We start from the raw sequence: 19,603 nt of genomic DNA on the forward strand, positions 1-19,603 counted from the left end.
TGATCACAATTCAGAACATATTTCAAGGTGACCTAAGAGTAGAGAGGAAGCACATGACTTTAAGCGACTAAGCATGCCTCGAGAAATTTCTTGCAGTTCCATGTCAGGTCATTTATCATGTCATTGTTCACATTAGATCTTCCACTAGAGAATGGTTTGAACTTCTATTTTTTGTAGATGAGCTTGTCTTAAAAATTTGCCAACCTGTCGAGGTCTGAATATATTTCTAGGGCATTTCTTATGAGTTGTTCCATGTTCCCAATTGCTTATCTCTCACTCTTCTGTTGGTACAATGGGTATGGCTACTCATTGTGGACGTTGCATGGAAAAGTGTCAAATAACGCTAAACTAATTGCTTTGATTTGTTGTTTTTTCAGTGCATGTGCAGCGAATGTGCCAAGGTTCTTAGGTTTCAGACAAACCGTTGTCCAATATGTCGTCAGTCAATTGAACGACTTTTATAAATCAACGTGAACAACATAATGGATGATTGAAAGGTGGTGGGCTTCTGTAAATAGTAAACTTCTGCCTGCAATCTCTGCTTCCTTGGTTTTGGATAAGCCAAAAGGTGAGTTTCACTATTGTCTGCATTTGTTGTATCTCAGCTGCAAATTGTTGTAGAGAAACCATATAAATTGTTCTATCCAATTGGTTCTTGGTGTATGGAGTTGGATGTTATTATGTACTGTTTCTGTGGGAGAGAGGATGGTTTGAGGTGTCTCCGTGATCTTCAGTCTGCCAACAGGGAGCATCGGAAAAAAAAAGAGCAAAAAATGGTAAGGGAACTCGTGTTGGTCTTCCCCTCCTGGATAAAATTAACTTGTACCTTGTTGATAAACTTGGTTTTTGTACCTTTTGTACGAACACTAGCAAAGGGTTGAGCAAAGGTTGCACACATGCACGACGTCAGTGTGTGTACCCTGTTTGCCCATGCACCTTCTTGAAAACTTTGGAAGGGGTTTTTGTTGAGATAACAAGAAGCAAAAAGAAGAGATACACAGAGTCACAACGCATGTACGTGGTTCAGCCAATGTGGCCTACATCCACGGAGAAACCCCAAATCACTCTTTATTTTGATATGTTTTCTGGTTACACAGTATATTGGTTAAATAGCCAACGAAAGGCTATGCGATAACCACAATACAGAAGGTAACAACCTCCCAAAACAGAAGGAGCCCAGGATAGAGAAGACTTGCTAAAAATAAGGGGCGTGACCCTTATCCACAATGATGCCAACAAACTCCCCCTCAAGTTGGTAGACAGATATCAATCTGTCCCAACTTGCTTATGATATCCAGATGTCTTCCTTTTCCTAAAGCTTTAGTAAAAACATCGGCCAATTGGTCACGACTTCTGACATGAGGAGTTTTGATAACTTGAGCCTGAATTTTTTCATGAACAAAATGACAATCGAGCTCAATGTGTTTTGTTCGCTCATGAAAAACTGGGTTAGCTCCAATATGGATGGCAACTTGATTATCACATCTTAATTCCATAGGTTCATTGACATTAATTCCCATGTCTGATAGCAGAGATTTGATCCAAATGAGTTCGCACGCTCCAAGGGCTATAGACCGATATTCGGCTTCAGCACTTGATCTAGCTACAACACTCTGTTTTTTGTTACGCCACGTTACCAGGTTACCTCCAACAAACACACAATATCCAGATGTAGAACATCTATCATTTGGGTCACCAGCCCAATCAACATCTGTATAACCAACAACATTCAAATTTGCATTTCTTTTCATCAAAATTCTTTTTCCCACTGTTCCTTTTAGGTATTTGAGAATTCTGTAAGCAACATCAAGATGTGGTTCTTTAAGGTCATGCATGAATTGACTTATCAAGTTGACTGCAAATGTAATATTTGGCCGAGTAACCGTGAGATAAATGAGACGCCCAACCAATCTTTGGAATTCACCAATGTCGGCTACTGGTTTTCCATCACCTGTCCTTAACTTGCTGTTGGAATCTACAGGGGTGTCTACAGGTTTGGCGCCAAGCATCCTTGTATCCTGAAGAAGGTCAAAAATATACTTTCTTTGGCAGATAAAGATTCCTTTACTTGAGTGAGCAACCTCTAAACCGAGGAAGTACCTGAGAGTCCCTAGGTCTTTTATCTCGAATTTATGATGAAGTCTCCTTTTGACTTGTTCAATCAAGGCTTCATCATTTTCTGTCATGATTATATCATCAACATATATGAGAATAATGGCAGTTTTAGATCCCTGAATAGACACAAACATGGAATAATCAGCAGAACTTCTTTTAAAACCCATCTCACATAGAGCTCTGCTTAACTTAGCGAACCAGGCTCGAGGAGATTGCTTCAGCCCATAAAGCGCCTTTTTTAATTTGCATGCTACCTTTTCCTGGTCTTGGACCTGATATCCTGGAGGCAATTCCATATATATTTCCTCCTCAAGATCTCCGTGAAGAAAGGCATTTTTAACATCGGATTGGAACATTCTCCAGTTCTTATTTGCGGCTACTGATAAAAGAATTCTTATAGAATTCATTTTAGCTGCAGGAGCAAACGTTTCATTATAGTCTATTCCTTCTATTTGAGTGTAACCTTTTGCAACCAATCTGGCTTTATACCTTTCAATGGTACCATCACTGTTGTACTTGATGTTATAGATCCAACGACATCCGACAAGTTTTTTTCCTTCAGGGTGATTGACGATTTCCCAAGTACCATTTTTTTCAGAGCCTGAATTTCTTCTTCCATAGCTTTTCTCCACTCTGGGTTGAGATTGGCTTCTTGAAATGTGTTGGGTTCACAGTGAGCATAAACACTTAAGGCATAGGAGATATAAGATGATGAAAGGCCTTTAAGGGAGAGATAATTTTGGATGGGGTGTGCTGTAGGGTGAGTGGTTGAAGATGAAGCCAAATAGGTATAAAAGTCATTCAACCGCTCAGAAAGTCTGGAAATGCGACTGGATCTTCTAGTGGGAGCCACAGTATCAGTTGAGGTTGATTCATGAGAAATCGGTTCATCAGCAATGCTTAAGTCTGGCTCGATTTGGGTGTTGGGAGTCAAATTAGGTAAGGTTTGTAATTCGATAGACTCATAGTTTTGGACATTTGGAAGGGTCAATTCACATCCCTTTCCCTTCCCATCCTCCCCCTGCGGATGAACCTCATTGTTAAGGGTAACCAACTCATGAAAAAAACATTCATTTTCAAAAAAATGAACATCTCTAGAGATATACATTTTGTTTTGATGCGGATCAAAACATCGGTAACCTTTTTTAACTGTAGAGTAGCCCAAGAAAACACATTTGACTGACCTGGGTTCGAGTTTGTCTCTGTCTTTAGCTTGAAGGTGAACAAAAACTTTGCATCCGAAAACCCGCAAATGAGAAATAAATATGGGCTTATTGTAGACTACTTCCAGTGGCACACGTCCTTCAATAGCAGAGCTGGGCAAACAATTTGAAATGTAGCATGTTGTTCCAATAGCCTCAGACCAGTATTCTTTTGGTATATTTTTTTCAAACATAATTGCTCTGGAAATATTCAGTAACTGATGGTTTTTTCGTTCTGCGACTCCATTTTGTTGTGGGGTCCCGACACAAGAGTTTTGAGGTAAGATCCCATGTTTTGAAAAAAATCTCTCATGTTAGTATTGACAAACTCACCCCCATTATCATATCGCACAATCTTGATTTTCTTATCAAATTGGGTGAAGACAAGCTGATAAAAATCTGGAAAAACTCTTGAAACTTCACTTTTATTTTTAAGAAAATAAATCCACGTTGCCCGTGAGTGATCATCAATAAATATAACAAAATAGTTGTACCCCAAATGTGAAGGCACTGGGGCAGGTCCCCAGACATCAGAATGTATCAAATGAAACATAAAATCAGACCTACTATGAGACTTAAAGAACGATAGTCAAGTTGCTTTGGCATACTTGCATGCGTCACATGCATTTGAAATAACAGGTAAATATGGTAATAACTGATTTTGAACTTTGTATGAAGGATAGCCTAATCTAGTGTGCCACAACCTGCTCAACTCCTTGGCGTTGTATGCAACAAGAGCTTGAGCATCACTATCCAAAAAATATAGGCCATCGTGTTGCCGCCCTTTAGCAATCACTTTCTGCGTCCTTTGAACCTGAAAAACCACATTATCAGCAGAAAACACAACAACACAATCATGACTCCTGGTGATATGACTAACAGATAATAGGCTAGTTGGAAATGTTGGAATATAAAGCACTTTTGACTTAGCATAGTTTTCAAAAAAACAGGTCGAACCGATTCCTTCTACCGAGACTGTGCTTCCATCGACAATGCATACAGTTTTCTTAGTAGCGTACCGAATGTCATGAAGTCATGATCCTTGTCCTGTCATGTAGTCGGATGCTCCAGTGTCCACAATCCATTTTCCAGGTAACATATTCGAGGTAAAGCAGTGAGAGATACCTGACGTGTTTTCACATGTTGATTCTGGCATTTCCACCTGATGTCCCTTATTTAGTTGTTGCAGAATGTTGGTAAGATCGGCAATGGATACAACGTTGGCAGCATAGGGGCTTCTTGGATTAGTGAGTCCAGGGGCTTTAGGTGGTCTGCCGTGAAGCTCTCATCACTTGTCTTTAGTATGACCAGACTTCTTACAATAAGTGCACCGAAACTTGGGCTTTTTTGAACTATCTTTTAGGTTAATACCAGCAGTGGTAGATGATGGCTGAAAGGCTTTGAATGGCATTTTTTCAGTTGCGACTTCAATGACTTGTGATGAAGAATTCATTATTTTTTTGTCTGGTCTCCTCACGTTGAATGATAGAACACACCGTGTTAAAAGTAGGCAATGGTGTTGATATGAGCATTTGACTTCTCAGGGATTCATATTCTGGCTTGAGACCTGCCAACAACTTGAAAATTCGGTCTTCCTCTATACGTTTTTTAATGACCTCTAGATCAGTGGTGATTGGACGATATTGGGCAAGCTCGTCCCATAAGCCTCTGAGAGTCCCTAAATAAGTGTGGAAGGGTTTCTCTTGCTGAGTGAGAAGGAAAATTTCTTGCTGAATTTGAAAAATGCGTGCAAGATTATTTTGTTCATCGTATACATCATGTATATTTTCCCACATTTCTTGGGTAGTTTCTACGAGAAGGAATCCTTCAGCAATACTAGGATCCATGGAATTAAGAAGCCACAACATTACCAAATGATTAGCCGACTCTCATTCGTCATATCCAACGTTATCTTGTGCTGGACGAGGTATTTTTCCTGTTATGTGTCCCAACTTTCCTTTGCCACTGAGAAATAGGCTAGCAGCTTTGGACCAACTAAGATAATTTGTTCCATTTAATGGAACAGTAGTAATTTTGAGAGAGGGGTTCTGATCGTGGATTGTCAGTTTCATATTTCCAAGGCTTTGAGATGATGCATCCATGATGGCATACTCAGAAAGACTAATAAAACAAAAAACAAGGGTTGGGCAGGATCAGAAAGAACAGAGATACCTTGTGAAATAGGTGCCGATGGCAGTCCACCGCAATACTGAAACAATCAATTGTGCAAGGATGCGCAAGATAAAAAAAAGGCTCTTATGAGTGCTGATGCAGATAATAGTCCACCGTAAGGCTCAAGCAGTTAGCTGTGCAGACATACACATGATCAAAGAAGGGGCTCTGATACCATGTTGAGATAACAAGAAGCAAAAAGAAGAGATACACAGAGTCACAACGCATGTACGTGGTTCAGCCAATGTGGCCTACATCCACGAAAAAACCCCAAATCACTCTTTATTTTGTTATGTTTTCTGGTTACACAGTATATTGGTTAAATAGCCAACGAAAGGCTATGCGATAACCACAATACAGAAGGTAACAACCTCCCAAAACAGAAGGAGCCCAGGATAAAGAAGACTTGCTAAAAATAAGGGGCGTGACCCTTATCCACAACGATGCCAACAGTTTTCCAATTCTATGGTGAAATATTTATTTCCTGTTTTTGGTTTGTTGCAGCCTGCGAGCTGCTTCCGTAGTGCGTCTTACCCTTCTTCTCTCTCTATGCACCGGAGGTTTTGTCAATCTAACAGATTGGGCCGAGGACATAAACCGGTACATGTTGCTTACTCCAGTCCCTTGGCCCCGTCTATAAAACAGGTTCCAGGGGGAACCTGCCCCAAGAACCTGGGTGTCACCTGGTTTCAACCAACCTATATAATAAACTCACACAAACCTTCTTCGGAGGCTCCACTTGTCTGGCAGGAGCAGTTAGTGCAGGTCGCCTTGTGTTGGGACGTTTCAAGTTCGAATCCCAATGGTATGGTTGTATAACTGGTAGGGGTCTGCCTAAAAAAACCCTTCTTGGGCCGTTCTATCCGGCTTTCCACCGTATGTCGGCCCTGTTTATGAGAAAATCCCCGGACCCTGATTACTGATGAGCAGCAGCAGCTTGATTGTATATTTTGGGTCTTATCGCTGTCCTAAGTGCGTAAATTTCATTGCTTTGAGTGCCAATGCTCATCTAAGGTAGCTCGCTTAAAGGGACATTGGATCTTGGTTCATTGTCAGATTTACTGGTGATGAACTTGGATGACTAAACGCTAATTTCATAATAAAAGTCGTGATGAGTTAGGTTTGTTTCCCTTTTGTCGTCAGTATTTCTGTCATTTTCCACATTCTTTGAATTGTATTTTTGTATTTCAAAGATGTTCTGTACTATTCTTCCGGGAGTTGGGAGAGTGGTCTGCCGGTTGAGTACCACAGCTAGGGCTAAGAAATGAGACGAGCTGCTTGTGGTTCAGTGTGTGCTTCTCGTAAAGAACTCTTCGAAAAATGTAACCAGGTGTCACAAGCTGAACATGAATGGTAGGCGTTCAACTGGTAAAAGCTTGCTAAATACTAATACATATTTTTAGACACATTTGACATCTGATGTAGCACAGGACAAATGGTAGAAATGTGAAGTTCAAATCCTGTTGCTTTCAGTGAGCCAGTTTAAGTTCAATTCGTTTGGCTTGGGCTCATCAAGGGTTTGAGCTTTGCTCAGCATGCCACAAAGCTTCAACGGCCCAAACTCATATCATTCAGCTCATTTTACCAGCCCTAAATGCAGCTCACTACATGGGTGGGGTGAAGAGCATGGTTACATGGTCGCCGTAGACATGGGTGTTGATAACTACCACATCATGCCGCTGGCAGTTGAGCTAGCATTGGCAAATGCTCTACCAACTCTATAAACTACTATTTCTTTTCTCTACTCCCTCTCTCTATATGCCTACCCTGGGAATGAAACTTGTTCCAAGCCGACCTTGTTCAATCAGTGAAATAAGATTTCGGTTAAGCTTTAGTTCAGTCAACGAGTTTGACACTTGCTTTTTTTTTTCTCTGTGCAATCTCAAAAACAACCTTGTTCTGACTACACGAATAGATATTGTCAGTTGCGGAAGTTTTGGCCCCAAGTAACAGTGGATTTAGGTGGTTTGAGTTTGGGTTGGGGGTGGGGTGAGAGGAAGAACTAGGCATAGGCGACAGCAAAAGTTGCTGGGAAGAGTAGCACAAACCTCTCCTCTCTCCTGTCCTTGAAACCGATGGGTGCAAATTATCAGATTCGGGACAGGTCATGCCACATCTGAATCTGAATCCAAAATGCAAATGCCTCTTTCACAGATTCCCGAAAAAACAGAGGCTCATTTGAGAAAATTCAGAAGCGAGAGGTCCTTTTCTGGTCAATTCCATCGCTTCGGTGCATTGGTTTGGGTCACATATACTCGACCTGGTTACACCTACTTGGGAGCATGGAATTTATGTGCAGAAGCACCAAAAGTAATGGACTAAATTGTTCTGCTCTACCTATAGAAGATGACCAAACTCGGTCATAAAAGGATGGTTTAAACCATTTTTGCTTCAATCGATTCTCAAGGGATTGCTAATTATAAGCAAGACATACAACTTGAACTTTGATTCAACTATTTGATGCACGTCATGATTTTTGGTTTAAAAAAAGAAATGGTAAATATTTGGTACTAACCAAAGTAGAAAACTGTTGAGCTGAAAATCAAGTGTGCAAGCTGTATTTATTCAATCCGACCATGTAGATGTGTTCAACATGTCTTGTTTGCTAAAGACCAGACATGATCAAGAAGTTTTTAAGTTGTGAAAGTTTCATACATGGTGGGCTATTGATTTTTAAAGCCATTGGCAAACTTGCTTACATGTCATAATCATATGATTCAAAACCCATTTCCTACTAAGCACGCATACATATCACATCTGAAGGCTTTGATCTACCAAAAAAAAACTATGAAACAGAGGTGAGGGAAGCTTGTGATAATATAGTGCATATCTGTATTGGCACCCGATAAACCCTATCATATTGAATATCAAGTGCATCAATGACAGATAGCTGTATAAAAATCATATAAAAAACCCTTAATAAAAGTATCAAATGTTCAAGAAACTTGTCCCAACTTCTTGAAAAACTCGTACCATTTTCTAATAGAACATTATAAATTATTATCATGCCTGTTTTCATCAACACCTCTACATGCAAACACCGATGACCTTACCACAAAGACAATATGTTTTTAAGGCTTATGATGACTTCTAGAAGAACTATGGCATGAGAGCAATTGTTCCAAGCCGACCTACTCCCTTTCTCTATATGCCTACCCTGGGAATGAAGCTTGTTCCAAGCTAGCTCGTACCAGTATCAGTAAAAACTTTTAGAGTTGGTAGAGCATTTGCCAAGCTAGCCCGTACCAGTATAAACTTTTAGAGCCTGACGCACCAGTATCAGTAACTCGTACCCATGTCAGCTCCCTACGAGGTTATTGCAAAGATGAGCATTTTTCTAACTCCTTTTTTTCATATAGCTTGCTAATAAATGGTTGTTTTATTAAATATAAAGTTGAATGTCAATTAGGGGTATTTCTGGCGTGCATGATTAAACCTCGCTATTGCTTTGGGGATCCACTACCCGATTCTCGGACTGGTTGACTGGTGATGCAAAATTAGGACGGGATAGACAACAAAAATGGGTGACTACAATGCTCAAAAGTTTTATAAAAGATTTAGAGGGCGTGTCACGGAAAGTGAGTTGTTCTCCGCAGAAACACATCAACGGGCGTGCATTTCTGGGGGGGGGGGGGGGGGGGGCACAGTGACAACACAAGCACCGGAAATGTGCATTTCTAAAAAAAATCAGTCGGAAGGACGTGCCATTTTACACGCTAAAGGTGAGTTTTTGGCAGAAATGATTTCCGTTGGGGGGGGGGGGGGTCCAATTCTATTTTCACGGCAGTGAAATCCATGGAAGGAGGTGCCGCCCCCTTAGTGCTGGAGTCCAGAGCAAACGTACATGAGCATTTAGGAAACTGTGCGTGCTTTCTTCTTTCTTCAAATGGGTAACAGCAGGATATATATATATATAAATATATATATATATATATATATATATATATATATATATATATATATATATATATATATATATATAGAGAGAGAGAGAGAGAGAGAGAGAGAGAGAAACTTCCCCTCTTTAGTTTCACAACACGTTCATGAACAAGAACCTAGTTAGGCAACCAAACAGATCTCACCACCGTCAAACAAACACAGGATGGAGCTCATCATGTCTGGCACGGCGGAAATATAAGGCCTTCCCCCAAAATAAGAGAGTGGGCCTCCCTTCCTTTCTAGTACGCGTTCCACTGACTAAATTCCAAACTTCACCAACTCCCATCGTCTCTCTCAAACTCTCTCCACATATATAATGTCCTGAAGAAAATGACATGATGTGCTGGAGATAATCAGATCACCTCCCACGTAGAGTGCCCACATGCTATGGCGCAGGTTTTGTACTACAGATGGGAGATGGAAAATGGGAGCCACACACACCACTATATGCTTAGCTTAGATGGTTGGACATTTGTAGAACTGAAAGCGCGCTTCCACTAGAGGATCAAAGAAAGAGGTCAGAGACTGCTAGTTGCGAAGCAGGCAGAGAATCCTGAGAGATCTGGCGGGTGGCTTTCATATCGACCACGCCGACCCTTTAACTCCAAACCAAAACAAAAGGTGATCAATCCTACCCCAAAATCAAAGCTGCAGTTGCACTCTTAAGTCTCCACCTCCCATTCCCCCCCCCCTTTTACCTGCACAGCCACATACAGACATAAAGAATAAGAGGCGGTCGAAACAGAGACATGTCCCTCGTGTTTGGATAACTTTTTGACCAAAGAAATAAGAGAGAGGCATTGGTTCATCAAAAACACACGCAAATTCGCGCTCTCTTACAGTTAATTTCCCTTGACTCTCCGACCATCGACCTCCAGCACACCTACCAGACATCCAAACAACTGCTGTTGGGGGCTGCTCCTACCAGGAAAACGATCGAGCTCACATCCTGTGACTAGTTTTTACATAAAACGGGTTTTATCTGATCCTCTTCTCACGAAAACAGAAAAGGAAGGTCTATTGTTTAAAAGGACCAAGGTGTACTCGTTTATAGTTCAAAAGAAGAAACCAAAGGACCTCGAATGACTTCCTGTTTCATTAATGAAATGCTAATGTTTTGTACAATTTACCTTTCCTATTCGGAGGAAGTCCTAATTCTTAATCAATGGTGCAGAAATAAATAAATAAATAAAATAATCCCCAAGGATAATCAAACAATGACAGCACTAGATCGTCCTTGGTGCGGAGGATGAGGAAGCCAATTCCAAAGAAGAAAAGCAGAAGGGAAGGGGATCATCAAGACGAGCCCACCCCAAGCCTACCCACAATTCTTATCTTCTCCTAGTAATCTTTTGGGGGCAAAATGGTTGTCCCTGATCAAATTTTACGAGATGGATTTGATAGCTGGCAATGGCATTTCCTGAAATCGTAGGCTCTAACACTTGACAGTTCATCATATCTCCTGTTTCTGACAGGAGGAGGGCACCACCTATCACCACAAGCCAAGACAGGGAATGAAATGATTTTTAAAAGTAAAACCCTTTCCCTGGCATTTTGGTAAATACGAAAGAGCAATACCAAAATGAATAAGCAGCACCAAAGGAAAGAGACCACTAGATGTTAGGTCAGACGCTATTAGTTGCAGGCGTTGTCGAAAAACAGCCGACATGGGTATTTCGATAATTTCGTCGAGGAATTTCGGTATGGGGGTCATTAGAGTGGAGGGACATGTCCATGGAGGAGAGAGAGTGAGGGGAGGGGGGGATGGTCCATGATCGATCAGGTGGAGAGAGAGAGAGAGAGAGAGAGAGAGAGAGAGAGAGAGAGAGAGGTCCATGACGGATCAGGTGGTCGATAAGATGCGTTTCTATCGGGCAGGTAACTTGATTTATATATGGGAAGGTGGAATGTTGGAAAACCCCAAAAGCAACAAAACAAGGCAGCAGGGTGGGCAAACAACAGCACAGCATTAAATTGACCCACATGGGCAGAGGAGGCAAAAAAAGACAAAAAGGAAGAAAAAAAAAATCATTACTTGTCTACAAGGAGGGAAGGGGGGTTCCTCTGTGCTGCTTGCTTGAAGGCAACAGTGGGTGCAATCCTGGATCTTCTCCGCTGATGCTCCAAGACGAGCTCCCCTGCAATCCAATCAAGCTTCTCGTAGTTAGTCTGCTCTCCAATCCTCTTTCCACCGAAAAGGATCGACTCCACGTTCTTCTGCTTCAACATCTCCTCCGCAACTCCAATCAGTCTCTTGACGTTGCTAGGCCTGGGGTCGTCGTCCATGTTGGCCGCACATGTACCCATATTCAACCCGTTTGCCTGCGACACCAGCAGCATGCATCCCTCAAAAATTTTAACTAACGTCGTCGGCGGTAATCAATACACAGAAAGAAAGGCGTAAAAAAATGGTGAAAGCTAACAAATCTAGAGTCTCCCCCAAGAGCCCCAACACGACTCTCTTAACATGTTTTTCCCAGGAGAATCAGTAAAACATGCAAATCCTCCTCAATCGCCCAGCGCTTCAATGGAGAGAGAGAGAGAGAGAGAGAGAGAGAGAGAGAGAGAGAGAGAGTATAAAAAAAAAAAATCACAATCTTACAAATTTTGTTCATCGGGCCGCGTTTCATAAAAAAATTCATTGCATAAAACAACCATGTGACAACAATATTGGGGAAGAAAAGCACTCTGATCCCCAAAATCTCTAATCAACAATAAACAACATGGTCTGATTCATAAACTGAAGAATCAGGTAGCACAAACCATTGTATATCCCAGTGAAAACCAAAGGATTAAAAGAAAAAAAAAACCAAGAGAGTTTATCCCGCCCTGTTTAAGCAATGGAGAGGTAAGTAAACAGACAACAACAAGCAAAATTGAATCGGAAACAGCACGGACAGACAAGCCTGTTCTACAAAAAGGTTTATCAGAGAGCATGATGGGAAGATACATCGCAAACGTATGAAATATGAGAAGGTGGAGCAGCAGCAGGAGCTCCCTTCATGAAAACTTGTGGACCGAAAAAGCATGAGAGAGAGAGAGAGACGAAAGTAATTCAACATTACCACTCATGAAGATCAACAAAATGTTGAACCCATGAACTGAACAAGAGCAAAAGCCAAAACAAATAAAGAAAGCACAAGAGAAAAGAACATCAGACAGAAAAAATGGGCTCACGCCGGAGCCGCTTGCCCAGATTGCGACAAAGGATAGGTAGCATCAGCACGAGGGAGTGGAAGATCACTAAGATGCATACGCAAGATCGCATAAACATCTACCAAGAGAGAGAGAGAGAGCAGGGGGGGGGGGGGGGCATGAGGGGTCTTTTGTAGCAGAGGAAAGCGATTTGGGGTGGGGTATATAAAATGGAGACATTGGGGGTACCAGTACCACCTACCTGGACGCGGACGTAGTTGGTGCTTCTGCTCTGACCGAAGGCCATGGAGATGGAATGGTCGACCACATCGGCGGTGCCATCTCCGACGATCCTGGACAGGGGCTTGGCCCATTCCAACAAGGTCCACTTCCTGACGTGCTCGTAGTCGCAGGCGCCGTCGAGCTGGCCGCTGCCAAGCGACAGCACCAGAAGGTCCTCCACTCCACGGACGAAGGGGAACTCCTGCTTGTTGTGGAGGACGTGGGTGATGGCAGCGCCTGTCGGGTTGTTCATGGCCAGCCCACCGTCGACGGCCACGCACCTCGTCTGCCCGTCCACCGACCTCATCAGGACGGGCTCCAAGCGCCTGGCCGGGTTCGCCGATGTCGCCCGACACACCTCCCACATCTCGAAGTCGAAGCTGTCCGTCTCCAAGGCGTCGGCCCGGGAGAAGAGAAAGGGCGCGGAGCTAGAGAGGTCGTAGCAGGGTATGAGGACGGGCTTCAACGTGTCCTTGAGCGTCAGAGCCCTCCCGTTCAGCGTGAACATCTCCTTCATGGCGCGATCCACCTTGGCCGTCTGGCGGGCGGAGGAGGAGGAGGAGGCGGAGCAGCAGCCACTCATCCCGCTTGGCAACAATAACCGCCTGAGCAAGCCAGCCCCGCCGCCGCTCGTGGAGCCTCGAGGCGGACCAACTCCTCCCCCGAAGAGCCCCTTCCCCTGCTCCGCCAGATACTTCCACGTATCCTCCGCCTGGAAGAGCGGCCGATCGTTCTCTCCCCTGGTGAAGAGCATCGCCGTGAAAAAACCCCCGATGCTTGTACCGGCGGCGACATCGAAGTAATCGGCGATCCTGGCGTCGGGATCTCCCGTCTTGTTCTTGAGAGCCTGCTCCAGGTAGGCCAGTGCCTTGCCTGAGATTATCCCCCTCATCCCGCCCCCGTCGATGGAGAGGATGCATACCTTTCCCCTCTGGTTCTTGATGGTTCCGCTTCCGGTTTCATAAGTAGCCGGCGCAGGAGCCTTCACCGGGCTCGTCGTCCCGACGGCCACCTCTTTAGGGATCCATAGCCTCTGGTCGTCGTAGCCGAAGAGGAACTTGCTCTCCAGGATCGAGAATATCTCGTAGCTCAGTTTGTCCGCGTCAATGCTCGGCTCCTGCAACTCCATGTTGGACGCCATTAGGGAATTCATCTCTTGCCCACCACTCTCTCCTCGATCTTCTTGGCTCAACACGAGTTTTTTCCCAACAGATTTTGCTGCCTTCAAACTATTATATTAGGGCTCTTCCTCCTTTCCTATCCTTTCCTTCCCTATCCCTCCTCCTCAAGGTAACTTTCTCCAAACGCCGAGCGCCGGCTCTGGCCCTTCCTTCCTCTCGAGAGAAAAAACTCTTGTCCAAAGATTTCTCGACGCGGTGCGCGAGCTCTTTTCTCCGTTATTTTGGAGTGTGTCCCCCGCGCGTGTTCGGGGATATCCGGCCGTCTGTCGCGATCCGCTTTTTATTACGGGTTCCTCTTGGGTTGGAAAACGCCTTCTTTATCACGAATTCAGGCGGTCTCTTCTCCTTCTTCCTTCCTTACGGTTCCGCCCCCCCGCGTACATCTTCATGCATTGGTTTTCGCCTCTCCCCACGAACTCTCTCCTCTGACTGCACCCGAAGACCCCGCCCAGAAGTTCTGCCACTGCCTCTGCCCAACTCCCCCGCTGCCCAACTTCTGCAAATGCCGGTTAAGCTAACCTCACTAAGCGTCGTGCTGCGACTTCAACGGTTCCCTGTCTATCCCCTCCTTCCTCTTCAACGTCTCTCTCTCTCTCTCTCCTTTTTTTTTTCCTTTCGATTTAGATCTCCCAAATGCTTTAAAATTCACCTCTTTCACGCATATCAGTTTTTTATCAACCAAATTTTAGCTGTCTGTCTCCCAGAATGGAACCCCTCTTTTTCTTTGTAACATTCTTCTTCTTTTTCACTCTTTTTGCTTTTCACGGCAGCGACTTCGTAAACTTGAACGCACGCATGCTCAGAGTCAGACTTGACTTGCATTAAAAGATATGGGATTGGAAGGGGAGGCAAAACAAAATTCGCACCCTGAGCCCCCTCCCTCCCTCCCTCCCTCCCTCTTTCTCTCTCTCTCTCTCTCTCGCGGTTCTCTGATTTTTCTTCTAATTATACGTTATATAATTTTTGTCATTATTGGTAACTGGGGGATGGTGGGTTAATAATTGGCCCAAGCCCCATGGTCACCGACGTTTTTTCTTTATCGTGAAAACCCGGTGACGGGACGGTGTGCCTCCCAAACCTCTTTGGGTTTGGGTCCACAGCGAATGTATCGCCGAGAAGCGCGCAATGGGGTAAAGTCTGGTGACGTGGGGCCGGGGGAGCTACATTTCGTCGCCTTCTTTAGCTTTGTCCTCTCTACGTGGGGCCTGTGGGCTCCATCCGAATATCCCAGCTGCGATTCCCATGCCAAAAAATTGGAGGCCCCCCTCTAATCTCCTGCACTCTCTTTCTATCTTGTTAATTCTCTTCCTGTTTGGGTTTGAGATTAGCAGATGAAACGGTTAAGAAAACCACCAAAGGGAAAATTTAATTCCCACCACGTGTCCCCCTATCTCCTTACCCTCTTGTATTGTTTGAAGTACGGTCGGTTAAACGAGAAAAAATGAAGATTAAAGCGTGCATTATCCCCCGATTCAGATCTTCTTCTCTTCTAGATTACTGTATCGCAATCTCAGAGTAAATGTTGCAGAGGTCCTTTTTCTTTTTTTAAATTTTCCCGTTGGCCCGCTGACAAAAGGGAATGCCCCCCGACGTCATTGGTGTTATAGTGTGGGAACCCACACTGGTTATTTATGATAATTATTTGGTCTTTGGACGGATATAAAGTAACTAATATAATAAACCCCTAAACAGAATAGGGACAGCCAACGATCAAAGTCGGGATAACAGGGCAGATTAGCTCTTTCCAAAACCATAAACCCAATCCGCAGCAACTCGACCCTGCCTATTCTTATCACTTGTTGCATTTAATCTTTTTAACCCAGTGGCAAATGGCAAATGGCAAATGGCAAATGGCAAATGGCAAATAGCCTTTATTGACCGCCAGCACCAGATGTAACCGTCGTCATCATCATCATATCGCACAAATTCCGCGGCTTTTGGCCTCACCAAGTTATATTGTATTATGCAATCCATCCATTATTATGTTTATTACCCAAACTTTTTGCTGGGGTCAGCCCATGAATGGCAATTGACAAATAAACAACTCCCCTTTTTACCTAGGCTTGATATCATATATAGTATCTTTAATCATTATTATAACATGACCTTTTCTGGTGTGCATTGTGCAACCCAGACAGGCAGGCCTACCAACAGCTTGGTCAAACTCAGACGTGGGCCATGTATGGGGCTCAAAAACCTATTCAAGCACGGCCTCCCCCCCCCCCCCCCCCCCACACCCAGCTGAGTCCGCCCAACATAGAGAGCTAATGCATACACCTCTGTCCAACATGCGCAAAACTTTTTCTGTCAAATAACTCGTGTTTTCTTGCAAAAAGCTTGCTTTTGGAGGCGAAATTTTATGAACCCATATACGTTAATGGGTTCAGTTACGTATCGGATTGGATCTTGACTCATTTTTTAAATAGGATTTAAGAATTAGACCCAGACTCGACCAATTTTGATTGAGGTCTAGGTTTGGGTCTGAGTATGGCTGAAAAGTGTAGACCCATATGGGTTACCAAATTCGACTATGTTCAAGTTTCAGCTCTAATGATTGGTCGAGTCTAGGTAGATCCATCCGGAGGTTCACAACATGTTTGTTTGAACTTCAGGTTCACGCAAATATGTTGTGATTCTCTTTAGTAATTTTACTTATTTTCGGAGGTTCACAACATATTCGTGTAAATATCAGGAGGTGCGCTTATATGTTGAGAAGGGCAAAATGATCCTAAAAATCAGAAATCAATGATTTTTGACATCCAGACAATTTTAGCATATTTGTGGGTTTTTTTCGAGAATGCATCATTTTTATAAGACAGTACGGTAAATATTGGCTACTAATGAAGGTAAAGAAATAATGACTAGAAATCACTCTTCTCTTCAATTTTTTTAAATCACATGTGATGTACATGGTTTGTTTAGTAGAAAACTTGTTTTGAAACATGCGGTTATGACAAGTAATTATGTTTGCAGAGGGGTACAAAAATCAATGTCCCATAATGTACCAAAATTTCATAACTCAAAAGATCACATTCTTATATAAAAAAAACACTATCCAAGGCTTGATCCTTAGTGGTTAAATTGAGTCTATAAAGCTTGCACCCACTATTTCTTGCTCATTAGTTTTCTACCTTCATTAATAGCCAATATTTTCTCACATATATATAAATACACACACATAAAGCAAGCCTATATGAATAAGTTGAGTCAAGCATTCACCTAAATGAGATGGCTCATCGAGCTCAATTTTTGTTGAATCAGGAAGCAGAGCAGAAAGACAAGCTGCTCGTCTTGTTTCTCAACCTTAGCTCCTATACAGATCTCTCTCTCTCTCTCTTAGACTAGCTTCAATATCGAATTAATATCTTTTTTTACATGTAATTTGGCAACTTGTGTAATGGACCATTCTTTTATCTTATCAAGCAAGTACTTTACTTTTGAAAAAGATCATGACATCACCAATAATCGTTGATAACATGCTAACAGAAAACTTGTTTAATAACCTCTTGTAAGCACATGAGTTAAATTGGAATACACATGGATTCACATTGGTGAAAATGACTAAAACATTATTAAAATAATGATATTTTTTAAAATACAAGTCTACTTTTTGAGGCCAAAAGGGTAACTTTGATAGCTTTATAAAGTTATTTTTTTTAAAAGTGTTTGACTTTTCAATTTCTTTCAAGTTCAAAAGATTCTTAATGCTAAAAAAAATAACTATCCATTATAAAAAATATCATTCTTTAAAAGTTATTTTGGTCATTTTAATAAGGTTGAATCCACCTATTGTTATAAACAACTAGTTTAATTTTAGATTAGCTAATGTTGAATGGGCTTTCTCTGTTTTTTGTGATTCCAACCCTATAGATGTCTTCAACATGCTCAATTTATTAGGAATCAACACCTGGATCATGTGTTTTTTATGAAAAAAAATGATATTTGGAGCCTAAAAAAATTATAAAATCTTTTACTATTGTTTTTTCGTACTTTATAAAAACCCACTCAAAATCTAACATGCCAAGAGCTGATTCTTGTATAATCAAGTAAGTGGATCACATTTGTATGGTAAGAATTTTAAAATAAAATAAAATAAAAAAGAAACTAAAAAACGGTAACACCCCATATTTTTAAACCCTTTATTATGGTATTTATTATATATATATATAAACTTTTATTGGGATTGGTGCTCATTGAGATTTGGATCTTCGTTCTGTTGAATTCGGGTTCAGATCGGATCTGTTGAGATCTGAGGACATAGTCATCCATTTTAAAAAAGATTATGGCTTTTTTGGGTAAGGGACATGCCCAAAATTTAAGATTTAGGGCAGGGGAGTTTTGGCAAGAGGATATGATGGTTATTAACTTAGTTGGATTTGGTTTTATTGGTAGGATATTGATGTGATTATGTGTGCAACTAGAGGCATTTTTGGTATGAAAAGGTTGTGTGGGATTTAGATTGCTTTTGGGGGTATTTTGAAAAGTCTCCTTTTTATTGCAACAACCAAGTGGCCCCACCTCTCTCTCCTTTTCACACCACCTCACCCCTCCTCTTTCCCTTGTTCTTTTATTTCCTCCCCTTCTCTTCTTTTCTCTCTCTTTGTGTACGCCCCCTCTCTTGTATGCTCTCTCTCTCACCTTGCTCTCTTCCTTACCTCTTTTCTCTTTCATTCCCTTCTATTAGAGAGAGTGCATCCCCAACCTTGTGAGGAGTCCAGACCAATGGAGGTGATTTTCCTAACATTTTAGAGTTTTTTGGTGGTAGGAGAGTCCCCGATAGATTTGAAGCTTAAGGTGTGTTTTGGATTGATTATAATGTGGAATCTCATTGCTTTTGATGTAAATTTAAGGTATGAACATAACTTCACGATTTGCTTGCTAGCATGCAGCATATGGGTAGATATCATGTTTAAGATTAGAGAATCATGTTTAGAAGAATTTGCTCTTGGAAAATAGCATGTTATATTAAGGATTTCATTTTTTCCTATTTTGGATTCTAGCATGTTGTGTAATTTCTGTTTTTCTACTTGATTTGGGGATTTAAATATGTTGGACCATTTTGAGAAGATGTTGATTTTGAAAAATAGCATGTGTAGGATGATATCATGCCCTAAAAATTAGTTTTTAGTATGCCTTGTGTTTTTGTGAACATGTCTATGATTTAGATCAAATGAATCTTGTATTTTGAGAAAAAATCATGCTAGGACAATAATGTCGTGATTACTTATGTATAGTCTATGTTTTTAAGACTTAAAATTGTTGTTTTAGCTTGTGAAATGCATGTATTTTTGGATGATTTAAATCTGTCACATATGCAAGACATGCTTCTATGTTGTTTTGGTTGAAGGATATGTTAAATCCATGAAATTTAAAATACATTTATATGTGTATTGATATTATCATGTATTTTTTGAAAATTCTGTATAACTAGATGTATATTGATCTTAGCATGTGCTATTTTCTAAAATTTTGTATACATAGTTGTATCTATCTTAACATGTGTTGTTTACTAAAATTTGTATATATATGCATATATTATGCATAAATTGGTTTTGAATCACAACTTATAAATCTGAT

The 19,603-nt window shown here is 41.8% G+C and overlaps 1 protein-coding gene across 1 annotated transcript; it reads right to left on the reverse strand.

Moving 5' to 3' along the window:
• Positions 1-678: 678 nt before the first annotated feature.
• On the reverse strand, positions 679-14,677 carry LOC149821528 (patatin-like protein 7). Its single transcript, XM_089981330.1, has 7 exons — positions 12,826-14,677; positions 11,464-11,750; positions 5,490-5,526; positions 4,022-4,131; positions 2,702-2,801; positions 1,638-2,231; positions 679-735 (listed from the first exon to the last, which is right to left on the reverse strand). Exons 1-7 carry the CDS (start codon positions 13,996-13,998, stop codon positions 679-681), a joined length of 2,358 nt encoding a protein of 785 aa, XP_089837456.1. The 5' UTR covers positions 13,999-14,677.
• Between the last annotated feature and the right edge of the window lie 4,926 nt (positions 14,678-19,603).

Source organism: Nuphar pumila, chromosome 11, assembly GCF_984573655.1.
Source record: "Nuphar pumila chromosome 11, dmNupPumi1.hap1.1, whole genome shotgun sequence".
Taxonomy (NCBI): domain Eukaryota; kingdom Viridiplantae; phylum Streptophyta; class Magnoliopsida; order Nymphaeales; family Nymphaeaceae; genus Nuphar; species Nuphar pumila.